The sequence below is a fragment of the Canis lupus genome, chromosome 21 (genome assembly GCF_011100685.1).
Source record: "Canis lupus familiaris isolate Mischka breed German Shepherd chromosome 21, alternate assembly UU_Cfam_GSD_1.0, whole genome shotgun sequence".
Taxonomy (NCBI): domain Eukaryota; kingdom Metazoa; phylum Chordata; class Mammalia; order Carnivora; family Canidae; genus Canis; species Canis lupus.
This window is the reverse complement of record NC_049242.1, coordinates 27,648,796-27,667,070: the sequence shown is the minus strand read 5'-3', so window position 1 is coordinate 27,667,070 and position 18,275 is coordinate 27,648,796. Positions and strand designations below refer to the sequence as shown.

The 18,275-nt window shown below is 37.6% G+C and overlaps 2 protein-coding genes and 1 pseudogene across 2 annotated transcripts; 2 read left to right on the top strand and 1 right to left on the bottom strand.

Annotated features, from left to right (window-relative positions):
- The first annotated feature begins 3,363 nt into the window (after positions 1-3,363).
- OR51H1 (olfactory receptor family 51 subfamily H member 1) lies at positions 3,364-4,317 on the top strand. Its single transcript, NM_001388849.1, has one exon. The coding sequence runs from the start codon at positions 3,364-3,366 to the stop codon at positions 4,315-4,317; it is 954 nt and encodes a 317-aa protein (NP_001375778.1).
- LOC480813 (ribosomal protein L7 pseudogene) lies at positions 8,199-9,018 on the top strand (annotated as a pseudogene).
- OR51H5 (olfactory receptor family 51 subfamily H member 5) lies at positions 15,804-16,760 on the bottom strand. The gene is given in 1 exon segment (NM_001388850.1): positions 15,804-16,760. A coding segment is annotated over 1 exon segment (957 nt).
- Positions 16,761-18,275: the final 1,515 nt, after the last annotated feature.

The following is an 18,275-nucleotide window of genomic DNA, read 5'->3' as shown; positions in this document are numbered from 1 at the left end:
TCATTAAAACATATTAAAGAAACTGTATTTAATAGATTTAAATAACAAGCTAGGAAATCAAAGAGTGCAACAGATTCAGAGAACTTTGTTCTCTATGTTTCTGATAGAGAGTCAGGCAAACCTTCTCTTCATCTCAAAACAACAGTAGACCCCAGGCCTATTTCAGGGTAAATCATAACACTATGTCATCATTGAGCCTGAGACTGGTTTTGGAGTCAGAAGACCTGGACCAATATCCAGCTGGAATTCTAGAATTTGTTTAGCGGTTCAACATGAGACAAATCTTTTTTATATATGCTTATATTTATTTATATATTTAATATGTATTTATCACATATATGCAAGTAATACACATACATAAATAATATGTGTGCACGTGCGTGTAAGGGAGAAGTAGATCTTTCGTAAGGGAGAAGTAGATCTTTCTTCAAACTTGGCTGACAGATTGCAAACAAAATGAAGAAAAAAAATTGAGATTTGTTGGCAAAAGAAAAAATAGTTTGACCGATGAAGGAAGGGTCTGGATTCCTTAGGGACATCATGATGGAATAACCCAGAGGCTAACAGCACCCCTCAGGGATGTTTTCAGAGGAGTTAAGAAATTGTTATTGAGTTGTGATCACTCCAGATGTCACCAGACATTTGAGAAGTCTTCATAAGTGCTCTCTTTGCTAATTTCAGGAAAGGAAGAAGCCAAATTAATTCTGACCTGGAGCATAGAAATTGATACAGGTAATAAATTAATCTTAAAGTACTTTCACATGCCTTCTTCCTAGCAAGTGCTGTGTGGAATTATTTATGTACATTATTTCATTAAATAATCATAGAAATTCTAGTGAGGGAAATGATAAGAGCAGATAACAAGTGTCTAGGTAAAATGGAAAAAAATAAGTGTACATGTTGTTATTAGGGACAGAAGAAGACATATACTGTAGGGGAGAACTAGTGCATGGAAAGAATGAAAGAATGATTGGATGGATATACATGAATTAGGAGCTAGAAAAAGAGGGTGCTGAACATATAGAGAGAATGAAAAAGAGAAAGAAGAACAGAGGTAGGAATGAGGAAAAAAGAAGATGAGGTAAAACACATTTGGATAAAGAAAAACAATCAAAAGCACTAGAAACAAGAATCTGGGAAAACAAGAATCAGCATTTCCATAAAACAACTGTGCTTCCACAGGCCCTGGGGACTTCAAGAATACCAAAGAACCAAATTTTTTCAAGTCTTTCCAAGAAAAACATCCAGGAGCAGTGAGCCAACTGATTCTTCCCAAGTGAAAGCCATCAGAATTGCTTGAGATGAGGGATCAGCAGACCCAAACAAGTGAAGGACTCTCACTTAACATGGGAAGTATTTAAAAAGCTCCCTCCTCAAGGAGCAGCCAAAGGGTTAGACAGACACCATGAAGTGTTTTGTTTAAATCTGAGCATTGTACCTTATTGTGAGAGGGGCCTGGATTCTGTTTGCAACATATAACACAACCTTTGTAAGTGGACTACACTATCTCTTGAGGATTCCTCTATGCCAAAAAAATCAGAATCTGCAAAATAATTTCTTCCTAATGCTGTCTCCCAAACAGCAATTCTTCAACGCACAGCAGAACAGGAGGCAGAAGGAGCAGTGAAGCCTACATGGTTGTGTACACCTGGCAAGTTCTTGAGATTTTTCTTTTTCCTTGCCCATAACAGGGACCTAGGAAAGAACAAAAACATCTTTGTTCTGATAACTTTCAGACTCCTCAAGTTTTTGGGGTTTTTTTGTTTGTTTGTTTTTAATCTGTGCCATTTTAGAAAAAGATTTTTCTCTTGGTTAATGATTCCCAACCATATGCAAACGATCAGGGAGGAGTTTGAGGATTTGTAACACTTCTGAAAAAAGAATGATAATCAATCATCCATATTAATTTATTTATTATTCAATCCTTCATTTAATGTATATGGAACACTAATATTTTCTTATCATGTGGTCTATTAAGTGATGAACATAATAAATATTCCTTTCCTCTGGGGAGTTTAACTTCTAGCAGGCAAGAGGGACATTGAACAAATACTCATGCAATACTTAAATAACTGTTCTTACTTTGGAGAAAGAAAAGCTCATAATATGAAAACAATATACTTAAGATTTAAGAAATCTTAAGCCAGAATGAGCATTTGGAAAAGGCTTACTTGGGAAGGATAGCTAGGCTTTGATTAGGCAAGAGTAACTCTATGAGCGGTAGAGAAAGGCCTAAGGATCCGGAAAGAACAATGTGGAAATCCTCTATTAGAAAGTATCTGAGTGGGATCCAGGAACTTAAACACTGCAAATTTGGCTGGACTGAAGAGACCAAAGGGGAGAGAAATGATATGCGTTGGTGCAGGGGCAGTAGATAGGAGTAGGAGCTGAATCATGCTGTCTCTTGAGGACTAAGATAAAAAATTGAGACTCTGTTCTAAGGACAACAGAAACCCTTAAAGGAGGTTTTGCTGGTGGTGAATAAATCATATTCCAAATCTAAAAAGTTTATTCAGACTACAGAATGAGGAATTACTGACACAGGCACTACTAGATGGAGGATGGTCAGTTAGGGAGCCTGGAGGAATGGGTTATACTATTTATTAACTGTACAAAAGACAGAAAGGGGATACTTATTTCGTATGTTTTGAAGGCAAGTGTGAAATTGGTTAAACATTGATTTAACAAAGGAAGAGGTTTTAAGAATGGCCCCAAGTTTCTGGTGCATTAGGTGATTCTCAAAATAAAAATCCTATAAGTGAATACTTTTATATCTTATGTGTGGTTGTTTCTGGGCCACCTGTATTCCCTGTTCGTTGCTTTTAAAATGAGGTTATGGAAAACTATAAATTATTAAAATTAGTCAAGATTAAATATTAATTTGAATAGTTTTATCACTAATGAGTTTATCTACAAATGTAGGCCATTCCAAATACCATGACATAGATGTCTAGGTATATGGAAGAAGATACACACACATGTGCATGTGAGACTACGTGTGTGTGTATGTGTGTGTGTGTATACACATAGATTTGTATAAATATGGGTTTGTGATGGCAGTGGAATTGTGAGTAGGTATTTGTGTGGTAGTGCTATTGTGAATTTAGATTTTTTTTAATTATTTAACAAAATGCTCTACACTGTTAAGTCCTTGCGTGTTGCTGCTTCATCTCATGTGATTGTCTAGGAAGCAAACAGACAAAGTAATACAAAAACCTTAGACGTTGTTTTAAACATAACTGGTCCCTCTGCTGTTCCTCTTCTATATTCATAAATCTATTTACCATCTTCTATGAAAATATATTTTCAACTTAGGAACTGCAAGCTAAGTGGAAGAGTCCAGCCTCCCCCAACAGTGTTAAAATGACAATGAACTCAAACGCATCACATGTGAACCACCACAGTTTCATTTTGACGGGTATCCCTGGGATGCCAGATAAAAATGCATGGATGGCCTTTCCCCTGGGATTTCTCTACACACTAACTCTCCTGGGAAATGGTACCATCTTAACTGTCATCAAGGTAGATGAGAGTCTCCATGAGCCTATGTACTACTTCCTCTCCATCTTGGCTCTCACTGATGTTAGTCTCTCCATGTCCACCTTGCCCTCCATGCTCAGCATCTTCTGGTTTAATGTCCCTGAGATTCCTTTTGATGCATGCATTACACAGATGTTTTTCATCCATGGATTTGGAGTGGTAGAATCAGGAGTATTAGTGTCCATGGCCTTCGACAGATTTGTGGCCATCCGAGATCCATTACGCTATGCTTCCATCCTCACCCATGGCATCATTGGAAAGATTGGAATAGTTGTCCTCACCCGGGCAGTCTGTGTGGTGTTCCCTGTGCCCTTCCTTATAAAGCGGCTACCTTTTTGCCATTCCAATGTCTTGTCTCATTCTTATTGTCTCCACCAAGATGCAATGAGGCTAGCCTGTGCCAGTACCCGCATCAACAGTCTCTACGGCCTCATCATAGTCATCTTCACATTGGGGCTGGATGCTATTATCATTCTCTTTTCTTATGTGCTCATCCTGAAGACTGTGCTGGGCATTGCTTCCAGAGATGAAAGGCTCAAAGCTCTCAACACCTGCCTCTCTCACATCTGTGCTGTGCTCCTCTTCTATATTCCTCTCATTGGAGTCACCATGATCCACAGATTTGGAAAGCATTTATCACCAGTGGTGCACACACTCATGGCCAATATCTATCTGTTACTCCCCCCTGTGCTCAATCCCATTGTCTACAGTGTGAAGACCAAGCAGATACGAAGGCGAATCATACACATGTTCCAGAGGAGAACAAACAGAGCCTAGAGAAAGGGAGTCATGTGTGAGGTGCAACAGTTTTAGCAGTTCCAATGCAGCATAATTATGTACATCTAGCAAAATGTGGGGTGGGCAAGGCTTGTGAGTGACAATCAATACAACATGGGTCATTCTTGTTTTGTATTTAGTCCATTTTGAAATGTGAACATTTTGATATCTAGTGTCACATACAAAATCTAACTTAATTAATACCATATTTTTTCTTCTATGAAACTAGAGATGAGCATTAGTAATAATATAAATTATCACCTGCTTATCTAGATAGCACTTATGAGTATTTACTCATATAACATGAAGTAACATTCTTTAATCATCAATTAAATAATAATTACATAAAGAAGGATTCTAAAAGCCCAATAGCACTACTGAAGGGTTGGGTCTCTGAGATATTGTTTTGTTTTTTTCTTTAAAAGAGAGCAAAGTGGGTTGTCTGGGTGGCTCAGTAGTTGACCAGCTGCCTTTGGCTCAGGTCATGATCCTGGAGTCCAGGGACTGAATCCCACATCGGGCTTCCTACAGGGAGCCTGCTTTTCCCTCTGCCTGTGTTTCTGCCTCTCTCTCTCTCTCTCTCTCTCTGTCTGTCTCTCATGAATAAATAAAACCTTAAAAAATAAAAATAAAAGAGAGCAAAAGAAAACTGTTACAGAATCAAATAGCATTTGTGTTTCAGTATTTAATGAGTGAAGAGTACTATGATAAAATTAAAACAGATACATCCATGGTTACTTAATTTATACCTTTTCTTTTAAGGGATATCATTTCTTTACAGATTTATAATAGTCCTAGTTTTATGCCACATGCTTAGTAAAATAATAGGTGTTCTGCCTATATTCTTTTGACCCAGTATGAATGGGGTCTATTTTACTGTGTACTAGAGGATCCAACAAAACGTGAGCAACTAAAATTACTCCTCGGCTTTTTCTAAGAACAAGTGAAAACTTTCAGCACTAGGAAAAAGTGGGTAGAGGGTGGGGCAATTGGGTTTTGGGCATTAAGGAGGGCTTTTGACGTAATGAGCACTGAGTGTTACATGCAACTGATCAATCACTAAATTCTACCCCTGAAACTAGTAATACAATATATGTTAACTAAATTGAATTTAAATAAAAATTTTAAAAAGAAAGCAGTGAATATATGTGTGAGGATGAGTATGTCAAATGCACTCTGCCTTTGTACTAATGATAATAATATCTGTTTTAAGTATTTTATTAATCATTACACAATGAATAATCCTCCTAGAAACTTCAGTGTCCATTCAATAAATGTGCATTTAACCCATTGAAATGCCAGTCATGGTGCTAGACCATGGAAATACAGAGAAAAATGCACCAATTTACTGCTTAATCCTTGGCATATTTCTTTCTCTGCAAAGAAATATGTATACAAGTCAAGTAGGATTACACTACAATATCACATTTATTAATACTAATTAATAATGCTGTCTGCCTTCATATACCTTTTTTTAGGATTCTATTTATTGAGAGAGAGTTTGTATAAGGGTGGGGGAAGAGGGAGAGGGAGAGGGAGAGAGAGAATCCCAAGCAAACTCCACACTGAGTGAGGAACCCCTTGCAGGGCTCAATCTCATGACCCTGAGATTATAACTTGAGCCAAAATCAAGAATTGGATGCTCAATTGACTGAGTCACCCAGGTAGGGCGGCTGTTTGTATATCTTAATATCTTCGCAACAGTCTTTGAGAGTTAGTAACATTTTACACATGGAGAAATAAGATTTAGAGCAGGTAAGTAACTTGCTCAATTAAACAGTTTATAGGTGTCAGAACTAGACCCGAATTGAGATCTGTTGATTCTAAAGCCTGTAAATTGAGACTTAATCCATGTCTCAGGTTTCCTAGGCTTGCAAGAAAATTCCACGAGGAGGGAATGAACCAATGATCCTAAGATACAGATGCAAGAGAGATAAACTAGTAATCAATATTGTCAAAACCTTAAGGAAGAAGTTCAACTTGCCAAGATTAAAGTAAACAACAGGAATTACATGAAATGGTTGGCTGGTGCAGAATGCAAATATCAGTCAAGGCCTCAATATTGATGCTCTCTAAATAGAAAACATGAATCCAAAAAGGACACTTTATAATCAATTGGCCTACAAGGAGAAAAAAAATATATATATATAACTTTTATTTGTATTTAAGTTTATATCAATCTTCAAAAATGTTTATTTGTCTTAATGTGTTACCATATAAAGTTATTGAATAAATATAAAATATAAAAATATTAAGGAGTGTCCTTTGTTTCCTTCTATAGATATACAACCAAAAACTTGAAAACTACCACTCTAGACCAAGGATAAAAGACAACCACAAGAGGTCTTTATAATGTTCACATACTGTGATGAGAGAAACAATTAGCTGAAAATACCTTTTGAATACCAGTATTCTCTGATTCTCTGGTGGGACCATGAAGTGGCAAGATCAAAATTCTAAATTATTTACCAGCAATGTACACACACACTCTACATCTTTACTGTGAAATCCCTCCTCTGGCTCCTAAGTCTGGCTTTTGTGTCCATTAATATATGAAAGATATGTTTTCCATAGCTCTTATCTCTTTCTAACTAACAAATCAAGTATATTTCTCTCAATTCTCCCTCAATTTAATTTATTTGGGTAAATTACAAATATTTAGTCTCCTGCTTTTTAATCTCTTTGCTGATTTCATGGCATCTCACCACATCTTCTACTTCTACCTCCTGTTTCCTCATCTGCCTTCACTTTTCCTCTCCCACAGGATGTGGGTATTTTTCAAAGTTTCCCTCCCCCTCCATCACTCTGCTACTTCAGTAAGTCTCTTCTGTCAAGATGCCATTCATGGTAATGGCTTTAAAATATAACCCAATGGATCTTTCCATCCCTCTTCTCTCTCTCATGATCTAATTCTTCATTCTTAATTGCCCTTGCATAATCTGTATGTAGTATTACAAAGAAAATATTTATTTATTTGGGAGAGAGAGAGAATGGTGGGGTGAGGGGCAGAAGGAGAGGGAGTAAGAGAATCTCAAGCAGACCCCCCCCAAATGTGGAGCCTGATGTGGGGCTTGATTGCATGACCCTGAGATCATGCCATGAGCTGAAATCAAGAGTTGAACCCTTAACTGAGTGAGCCACTCAGGTGTCCTCACCCCTGAGGAGTTTTTTTTACACCTTTACCACACATTTTTTAACTCTTGCTCTTCCACACAGTAATTACTTTCTATTTCCCTCTTCAAAGGTATAAATATGCTCCATTTATACAACGCTCAAAAACATACTGACATATATTCAGAAACTAAGTCCTCGATTCTTTCTTTGATTTGCCTGTGTCATCCATGCCCACAGTAGTCAGTTTTGTTTGGTCCTCTTGCAAATGTAAGTAAGATACAGTTTTTTGGTCAGAATTATGAGAGTAGAATGAGGAGAGAACCTTTCTAAGGAGGAAGAAAACAGCACAGGAGACAATATGTCTCCTACATGTTTAACTACATCTTAAAATAAGCTAAGAAAATTTTAATTTAAATATATGACTAAGCTTACTACTTGTTAACAAAGGGTCTGGATGGAGTATGTCTGTTCAAAACAATTTTGGGGAGAACAGGTTTATATACCCTAGCTATGAGAATGTTTGCATAAAAACCTAGGCTGCTAGGTTCATATCCTGGTTTATTTCATAGAGCTTTCAGCTTGTGGTATCCACAAACTGCCACATGCTCATCAGTCAACATCTGTTAATATTAAGGGCACAATTCAAATCTACCTTCAGACATGAACCATTAAACAAAAATAACATGCTATAAATTTGAAAATCAAATTATCTGTAACTACTGACTATACAAACAAAACAACATATCCTCAAAACCAAACAAACAGTCCTCTTTTTCCTGCTGGAACCATGGAGACTGCAGAAGAGAAGAAGAAGATTCCTGCTGTGCCGGAAACCCTTAAGAAAAAGCGAAGGAACTTCGCGGAGTTGAAGATCAAGCGTCTGAGAAAAAAGTTTGCCCAAAAGATGCTTCGAAAGGCAAGGAGGAAGCTTATCTATGAAGAGGCTAAGCATTACCACAAGGAATACAGGCAGATGTACAGAACTGAGATTCGCATGGCGAGGATGGCGAGAAAAGCTGGCAACTTCTACGTGCCTGCAGAACCCAAGTTGGCATTTGTCATCAGGATCAGAGGTATCAATGGTGTGAGCCCAAAGGTTCGAAAGGTGTTGCAGCTTCTTCGCCTTCGCCAGATCTTCAATGGCACCTTTGTTAAGCTCAACAAGGCTTCAGTTAACATGCTAAGGACTGTGGAACCATCAGCATGGGGGTACCCAAACCTGAAGTCAGTGAATGAATTGATCTACAAGCGTGGTTATGGCAAGATCAACAAGAAGCGAATTGCCCTGACAGATAACACATTGATTGCTCGGTCTCTTGGTAAATATGGCATCATCTGCATGGAGGATCTGATTCACGAGATCTATACTGTTGGAAAACGTTTCAAAGAAGCCAACAACTTTTTATGGCCCTTCAAATTATCTTCTCCACGTGTCGGAATGAAGAAAATGACCACCCATTTTGTAGAAGGTGGAGATGCTGGCAACAGGGAAGACCAGATCAATAGGCTTATTAGAAGGATGAACTAAGGTATCTACCATGATTATTTTTGTGATCTGGTCAGTTAATAAATGACTACTTTCAAATGGAAAAAAACAAAACAAAACAAAAAAACAAAAACAAAAAACAAACATTGTACATGGACATGTTGACAGAAACATAGAAACTTAAGTTTCTCTGGCATTCAAACATTCTCTGGCATGTAAATATCTTGAACACAATTTGTAATTTTCAGTGTGGGAACAAAACTTTTTTTTAATATAAATTTATTTTTTATTTGTGTTCAATTTGCCAACATATAGAATAACACCCAGTGCTCATCCCATCAAGTGCCCCCCCCCCAGTGCACGTCACCCAGTCACCCCCACTCCCCACCCACCTCCCCTTCCACTACCCCCAGTTCATTTCCCAGAGTTAGGAGTCTCTCATGTTCTGTCTCCCTCCCTGATATTTACCACTCCTTTTTTCTCCTTTCCCCTTTATTCCCTTTCACTATTTTTTATATTCCCCAAATGAATGAGACCATATAATATTTGTCCTTCTCCGATTGACTTATTTCACTCAGCATAATACTTGGAGCTATTTTTCAAGTATCTGTCCTAACTAGACTAATGGACTGAGAGAATGATGAGTATAGAAACAGATGGGTTTAGTAAAATATTCCAGGTATAATGGGCTCAGAAGGCACCCCCCTGAGAAGACAGCCATGTCTAATCCTGTTTTTTCTTCAAGATTTACTTTTCTCTTTTTAATTAATTAATTAATTGATTAATAAGATTTTATTTATTTATTTGAGAGAGAGAGAGAGAGAGAGAGAGGCAGTGCATAAGCAAGAGGAGAGAGGCAGAGTGAGAAGGAGAAGCAGACTCCCTGCTGAGGAGGGAGTCTGAAACCACAGGCATGCAGGGCTCCATCCCAGGATCCTGAGATCATGACTTGAGCCAAAGGCAGATGCTTAACCAAGTGAGCCATCCAGGCACCCCTCTCATTTTAAACATATTAGCATTCCAAAACAATCTTAAAGTGAAATAGATAAGCAACTCCTTTTTATCCATTACCCTAAGCCTCATTTATCATGAAGCTTCTTTTAGCACCTCCACTTTCAGTCTGAACTTTATCACATCTCAGGCACTCTGCACTCACAATACTGAACATGTTTGATAGTCAATATATATTTGTTGACTGCTTAGCTTTTGATTTTTATTAATTGGCACCAGGTTTACACCCCCAGCACCACTACCCAGAACACTAACCATGCTCTAATATACCCAAAGACTTCAATCTGGGGAATGTACATATTTGAGGGGGAGCTTTATTTTGGGGGTTTCTCTTAAGAACCCTCTCTTAAAGCTTTCTTTTCTTTTTGATACTGAAATGTCCCGAATCCCAGTTCTCTTCTTACCTTCATTCCTCCTACCTAGTTCTTCTATTTTTAATCTCATAAACATCAATATATTTAGGGTTCTTTTACTTCTGTATACTGGTTAAATGGCCATCAATATTCCATTGACTCTCAATTCATAATTCCCAGTCTATACTCGTCTCTTGAGCTTCAAGTCAGCGAGTTCAACTTTTCATTGAATCTCTCATGCAATTCTCAGATTTAGTCTACCCAACACAGAACTCAACATCCTCCACAGAACAAATATGTGCGTGAGGAAGTCTTCAAATGATTGCAGCCCTCAGAGGTCAGGCCACAGTCAGCCTTTGAACTTCCCCACCTGAAGCCTCATGGAGAAGACATGAGGTATTTCTACCAAATTTTAGACCACTAAGCAAAATAAATGAGTGCTCTTATTTTAAGCTACAAGTTTTGGAATGGTTTGCTATGTAATAATGGATAAATGCAACAGATGTAGGGTGCTACTGTAATAGACATTACAACAGGTGGCATTGGCTCTGGGGGAGGCAGTAAAGGTAAGATGGGAGGACATCAATGAGATTATTAGAAAAGGCTTAAAGGTTTATAGATGAGTGTTGGTGAAAGACTGGGGGGATTTTATGACAGTGTTAACAGAAGTCTAAAAGGGCTTCAAGGAAGCTGGCAGCTGGAATTTAAAGGAAAATGTTCATAAAATTTGGAGAAAAGGAGACTTGTGTTATGATGGAAAATTTGGCAACACTCTCACCTACACTAATGTAGAAAATAGGAAATAAATCTGATGGAATCAGTGATTGGCTAAGAAGATATCCAACAGTGTTGAAGATACTATCTGACTTATTTTAGCAAACTACAGTAAAATGTATAAGGGAAGAGAGGAGCCGCCCACCCCCCCAAAAAAAAACTTTTTTAGTTTTAAGAAAATTCAGAGGAAATATAAATGAACCAAAATGTATTAAATTTGACAGTCTAACTATTTCGTTCCCTCTCTCCAATTAGTAAATGATGCTCAAATTTTTTTAAAAAATGGCTTCTGGGCAAAGATCAACTCTGGGATGCAACTACAAGAACTTTTAATTAAATATTAGAGTAAAAGGGTGCCTGATTGAATTTTCTTAAGACTGATAAAATTACCCTCTATGGATTTTAAGGTTATGCCTTACAAATGTCCTCTGTTAAATAATAGGACCTAGAGGGATTTTAAGGACATTGTCCCAAAGCAATTTCAGGAGCTTAAGGCAGAGAAAGACATACCTCAAAAAGCATTGTGACTATGGCTTCTAACTAACTGAGAGGATTATAAAGTTATTCAAAACAAACCCAAAGTTATTTTGGTATTTTTTTCAACTTAGGCTGAAGGGACCAAAGACTGATAAAAATTTTAACAGAGGCCTTTGAAACATCAAATGTCTCTGCACAAGAAGGAGGCACAGGCAACTTTTTGCAAAAATGGAAGCTGACTTATGGGGTTAAAACAAGAACCTGGAGGACAAAGCTCAAATACCTGAAGAATTAGTCTCAGGGAAGTAGTATCATGTGTCCTGCTATATTTCAGAATTTTTGTGGACTAATGGCTGCTGTGTTTCTCCTGCCTTGCCCTGTTTAAATGAGAGTCTCTACAGCTAATGTTGTATGATCCCAGCACTGTATTGATCATATGTGAGGCAAGTAATGTGCCTATGAAATACACAGGTGTTCACATTAAGAATCAAAGTTGACAAATTATATCTATGGAGGCACATCTGAGGAAATTCATCACCCTTGCACCTAATTTAGATGAGCTCCTTGGCCTGGAGACTGAGTGATGATGAAATTGTATGAAACCATTTGTGGTCTTCAGAGGGGTGAACGTATTTCACGTGTGGGAAAACGTATATCATTTTTGGCCAAAGAGAAAACTATACCAACATAAAACATAGCCCCTCAATTTTCAGACATGCCATCCATTGAAAGGTGGAGTCCATGTATGCTTCCCTTATATCTGAGATCTGTACCTGCTTGACTCATAGAAGATGGTAGAAGTGCAGAAGTGATATCATGCCAGTTTCTAGACTCTGACCTTATGAAACGGGAAGCTTCTAACTTCTGTCTCTAGGAGTACTCACTCTTAGAATTGAGCCACCATGCATCTCATGGTAACAAAACTTACTAGTTTTAGATCACAAGGGGATTTTGTGTTATGTCATTTAATAACGTTGTTATCTTTGTTGTTATTGTTAAAAAAGAAATGATGCAAATTTATTGTCATCTTCATATATAGGTCTTCCCTCAACTTCAAAAATTGCAATTGTTAAGAAAAGATAATAAGGATTATATATCTAGTTTCATATTTTAAACAATTAGGTTTTATTCTAAATTACTTATTCTCAAAGTTAATTAGACTGCTGCATATACCCCCAAACTCAGTGTTAAAGTTTATGCTTTCTCAAGGTTACTCTTATTCTGGACAAAAAAATAACTCTGACACTGATGAAAATAGGTACAAGGATGTGTAACTTCACCTAGGTTTTATTTTATTTATTTATTTATTTATTTATTTATTTATTTATTTATTTATTTTTCACCTAGGTTTTAGAAAAAAAAGATCATCCCCTTTCCGTAGCCCAGCAGCCGCCCTGGTGAGCCAAGAACAGCTGTGCTTATATGATACTGTGTGTACTTACGTGAATATAGAATGTGGATGAAGTTATGTAGATCTAAGAATACCTACCTTTATGAGGTTTCAAGTGTTTAAAATTATATTGGTTTTATATCAGTTGTATAAATGAATGTGCCAATATTTGAGTGATAAAGTATATGTGCATGTGTTTAGAGATGTGTAAATCTATTTCCATTGTTGTATAGAGGTGTGAATGTGAATGTGTGCATTTTTGTGTGGGTACACATCTATTTGTATAAGGTTATTTGGAAATACCTGCATGAATAAAAGTAGATACACATTCTTGTTCCTATCTCTGTTGCACTTTTCAAATGCCCATGGATATACGGTGCTTGTCTATGAAAATATGGATACAGAAGTGCAGTGACACCATGTCCCAAAGCCTGTTGCAATACACTTTAGAACCATCTACTATTATGGATTGCCTATATTTCTTTCTACCTCTGAATAACGATCACTTAAGAGCTATTTTCTAAAGTAATGCATCTTTTCAATAGGACAGTTGATATTAATTTTTGTACAGTATAGTGTGGTTGCCACCAGGTGTGACTCCACAATGTCTAAGAATGAATTCAAATAAAATCAGAAGATAAACTTGGAAGTGTGCCTATCATTACACAAAGTCCCATCTTTATTTCTCCATCTTCAACGTTGGTCCCTATATTAGTTTCCTATTGCTGCTGTGGCAAATTCTCACAAACTTAATGGCTTAAAACAATACAAATTTATTATCCTACCATTCTGGAAGCCAGAATTCTAAAATGAGTCTCACCAGGCTAAAATCAAGGTGTAAACAGGGTTGTGTTTCTGGAAGTCCTAGGGAAAGTTCATTTCCTCTCATTCCTTGATTTATGGCCACTTCAAAGCCAACAACAGCAAGTCAAGTCACCTCACATCACATCATTCTTATATTGATGCTCTGCCTCCCTCTTTCACATTTAAAGGGCTCTTGTGAGCCCTTTAAATTGAGCCCACCAATGTAATTCAAGGTAATGACTATCTCAAAGTCATTTTATTAGCATCCTTAATCCCATCTGTAGTCTTAATTTTCCCTTGCCATGTAACATAACATATTCACAATTCTAAGGATTAGGTCGTGGAAACTGGGGATTCTATATACTGCAGTCCTGACTTTAAGAGACAAATGTGTGTATCAGGAAGTTGGGGGAGAAGCTTGGTCGAAAGACTTCAGATAATGTTGGAACTACTCCTTGATGTTTTCCAACATTGCAGAGAGCAAAAATCAGGTTACTGAACATTGTAAGAGTCACAGTGTATCTAGATTCTTGAGATGGGCATACAGAAAGAAATTGGAATTACATTATGGTCTAATGAATGTGGCCTCCAGACTCTGATTATAGGATCTTGTCATGACACTAAAAGGATTAAATTCACATATCAACAAAATATCAAAAGCATGCTGATTTTGGGCTATCCTTACCTGAGAAAGTGGATAGCATGTCCTACTTTCCAGGTGACCTTATCGACACCTAGAAAGCATTCCTATTTTTACTTGTCTATCTCCGCCACTAGAACTATCATACATTTTCATAATTAAATTTAAAATATCTATCATAAGTATTCCAATTAGACATGAAAAAAATATGATTTTTTACAAAAAAATTCAGTTCATTCCAGTCCATCCTCTCCCCGCCCCTCCATCTGGACCTGCACTTAATCCTTTTGTCACACCAGAAGCCACAATCACAGCCTATGGGCTCCCAATGGCACCCTGTTTGCCTTCCTAGGAAACTCCACACCTTACTCACTCAGACCGGGAAAAAAAATTACACCTATACAATTTTGTTTTATTGTATACAAAATTGTGTGCTTTGGTGTCACTGCAAAGTCAAATTGGTACAAAAATTTTCAAACTTTCTTCCTTTCTGTACTTGTCTCATCACATATAGGTAATAGTGCATAACACTTTACCTCATAGGGATGCTGTAATTACCAAATAAAATAATATGTAAAAGGCTCCAGAACTGTGTCTTTTGCTCAGTGGACAGTCTATAAATACAACTTCTCTTATTCTCTTATGTTTGACAGCTTGAACACTCCTTATAGTTGCACAAAACCTTATAGTTGACAAATGATCGTAGTCCTATGATTAAACTGAATTTCATAACAAACTGGATGCTAAGGTAAGAAAATTACCTGTGTCACACATGGAAAAACTAAACCTTACTCTTATTCTTTTGATCCCACGTTATGCAACACAATCGGCTCCTGCTCAATTGTATACATTTATATTCTTAATCCTAAAATTTGATCATTTTTCTGATTCATGTTTTAATAATCTATTATTCCCATGTGTTTTCTTATTATTAAATGGGTATGATTCATTTCTCTCCTTTTAAGGAAATGGAGGACATTCCTAATTCTTGAACTAGAATGTTAAATTAATTTGGTAAGCTTTCATTTAAAAGGCATTAAATTCATGGCCTATTTGTTTTCAAAAGATGAGCACTGGGTGTTATTCTGTATGTTGGTAAATTGAACACCAATAAAAAATTAATTTATTAAAAAAATTTTTAAAAAAAGAATCATTTAAAAATTGAATTTGTAATATTCCCTGCCTTTAGCTATTATGTGCCAACTCACAAATTCAGGGCTATAGGACAGTACAATGAACAGTTCCCATAGATGTCCCTTTTTCTATACTTAGCAAAGAACAATTCAGCATAGGAAAAGGAAAATAGGCTCTGAGAACAGGGAAATCTCTCTTTGCCCAAATCAAATCACACAGAAAACATGAAAAACATAAACCTTTATTTCTCATAGTCATACCTGAGCCTTTACAGAATAGATTCTTCTCTCAAATTGGCAGATCCTAACCTTCTGCGGTAATCTTGGTTTGAACAAATATTTGGATGATTTTCTTTCGTATCTCCTTGGTCTTCACAGTATAGACTATAGGGTTAAGCACAGGGGGTACAAGAAGGTAGGCATTAGCCATGAGAGCATGAGTCAGTGGTGAAAGATGCTTTCCAAAACGGTGAATGACAGATACCCCAATGAGTGGAACATAGAAGATAAGTACAGCACAGATATGTGAAACACAGGTGTTGAGTGCCTTCAGCCGGCCCTTCCCTGAGGCAATGGCCATTACTGTTCGGAATATGAACACATAGGAGAAGAGGATGGAGAGGGAGTCAGAACCCTTGGTGAAGATGACAGCAATAAGTCCATAGAGACTGTTGACACGAGTGCTGGCACAGGCAAGTCGCATGACGTCTTGGTGGAGGCAGAAGGAGTGGGAGAGGATGTTGGAGCGGTAGAAGGGAAGACGCTTGATGAGGAAAGGCACAGGGAAGACCACAAAGACTGCTCTTGTCAGGATGATGGCCCCTGTTCTGCCGACCACACCATTGGTTAAGATGGTACCATACCTGAGGGGGTCCCAGATGGCTACAACCCGATCAAAAGCCATGGCCACCAGCACGCCAGATTCAATGGCAGAGAAGGTATGAATGAAGTACATCTGAACAAGGCAGGCATCAAAAGCAATGGACTTATAGTTAAACCAAAATATGCCTAGCATAGAGGGCAAAGTACAAAGGGCAAGCCCCATGTCTGCCAATGCCAGCATGAACAGAAAATAGTACATAGGGATATGCAGGGATGATTCAGACTTGATGGTAGAAATAATGACACCATTGCCAAAAAGGGCGATGACATATATAGCACCCAGTGGGAATGCCATCCAATAATACTTTTGTTCAAGCCCTGGAATTCCAGTTAAGACAAAGTAAGGATGTTGGAAGTGAGAATAATTATTATCTGCCATGAAGCGAATATGACACAGGCATGAGGAGGGAGCTGGTGGGATCCTGATGGGTGACTTCCTAAAAATACAATGACAGGGATTAACAATTTATTAGAATCTGACTTCCCTGGGAGTGAAACAATTTTATTTTCACATAGGTGGGGAGGGTGTAAGAGAGGACTGAATCCTTGAAATTACTACTCCATAGTGTATCTTGTGAGGAAGCTTCTACTGGGCCAGGAGAAAAAGAGTAACCCAACTACAGATAAGTCATATTCAGTTTGAAGCACACACTGTAATGCAGTGTGCATTGGAGAAAATGTTCTCCCCCTCCTGTCCTTTCCTCCCTCCCTCTTTCTAATCAATATCTTACAAGTAGTTGAGTCAAGGCTAAGGACATAATAACCAAGACTGAATCAATATAAAATGCCATTCCTATCCAACATACTTCCTATGCCAAGATCTCTCATGAAGGCAATGGATCTTGTATCTAAGGCAGGGATAGAAATGCCAAGTGTACATGCCTATGCTTCTATTTGAGTGCAGCCCTCCTTCATGTCTCCTGAGCCTAGATATGGCCTTAGAATTAGTATCAACCCAGGAACTCACACAGCCACTTAACTGAGATGTATTTGTTATCTCCAATCTGGTAATATCTTAAAAGAAAGGATACTAAATTATACTTAGGAAAGAAAGAACAGCATTTATTTTTCTCTTTTTTTTAGCATAATCCATTTTGTCTAAAAGGAAGTAAGACCCTTCAGGGCTTGCTTGAAGCCTTTTTCAGGATTGGGACCATCTGTTAACATCCAATTGCTAAGGCACAGTGATCATGCATAACGCATGTAGCACTCTGACTGAGAGTGTCTTTACAGAGGCTTTACTAGAGACCTGGAAGACATGCTTATGTTGCCAGAATCAGGAATTAAATTAATGCTGCAGGGCAGCCTGATGGGATCATTTGACTTTAGACATGAACGCTAGTCAGAGGTAGAGCATACTCTCTTTGAGAGGTTTTGACCCTTAAGACATTCCTCAGTTGCCTCCATCAGTTTGTTGGAATTAAATTCACTCTGAGGCAATATAGTGTCAGGGACACAGACTTTAGATCCACACATCTTGGATTCAGATTCCAGTTCCCCTGCTCCTTCATATGTAATGCATTGTACCTACCCCATAACGGCAGTGTGAGGATTAAAAATGTAAAAATGTAGAGGCTTTAGAAAGCAAGATGTGTGTTTTTTATTATGATTACTTGGAATAAAAAGTTCTTTTTTTCATATGTTCTTTGTGTTGACATTGAGATTTTAATTTGTTTCTTTCTCATTTTTTGTTCTGTTTTCAATTTTTTGGTTAGAGCTCTTTGCAGTTAGTAGAAGTGAAAACTGATGGGTTCTCATCTATCAGCAAAGAATCACATTTGCTTTTGGATCTCTTTTGATTTTTTTTTTTAATAATTTTCCCTATGCTCTTCAATTCTTGAATTTTCACCTCCAGGCTGTATATATCTGGCTGACCCATGTTCATGGTGAAGCA

What these genes read in the sequence shown, in the direction of transcription:
- OR51H1 (NM_001388849.1), top strand. Translation starts at nt 3,364, where the DNA reads ATGACAATGAACTCAAACGCATCACATGTGAACCACCACAGTTTCATT.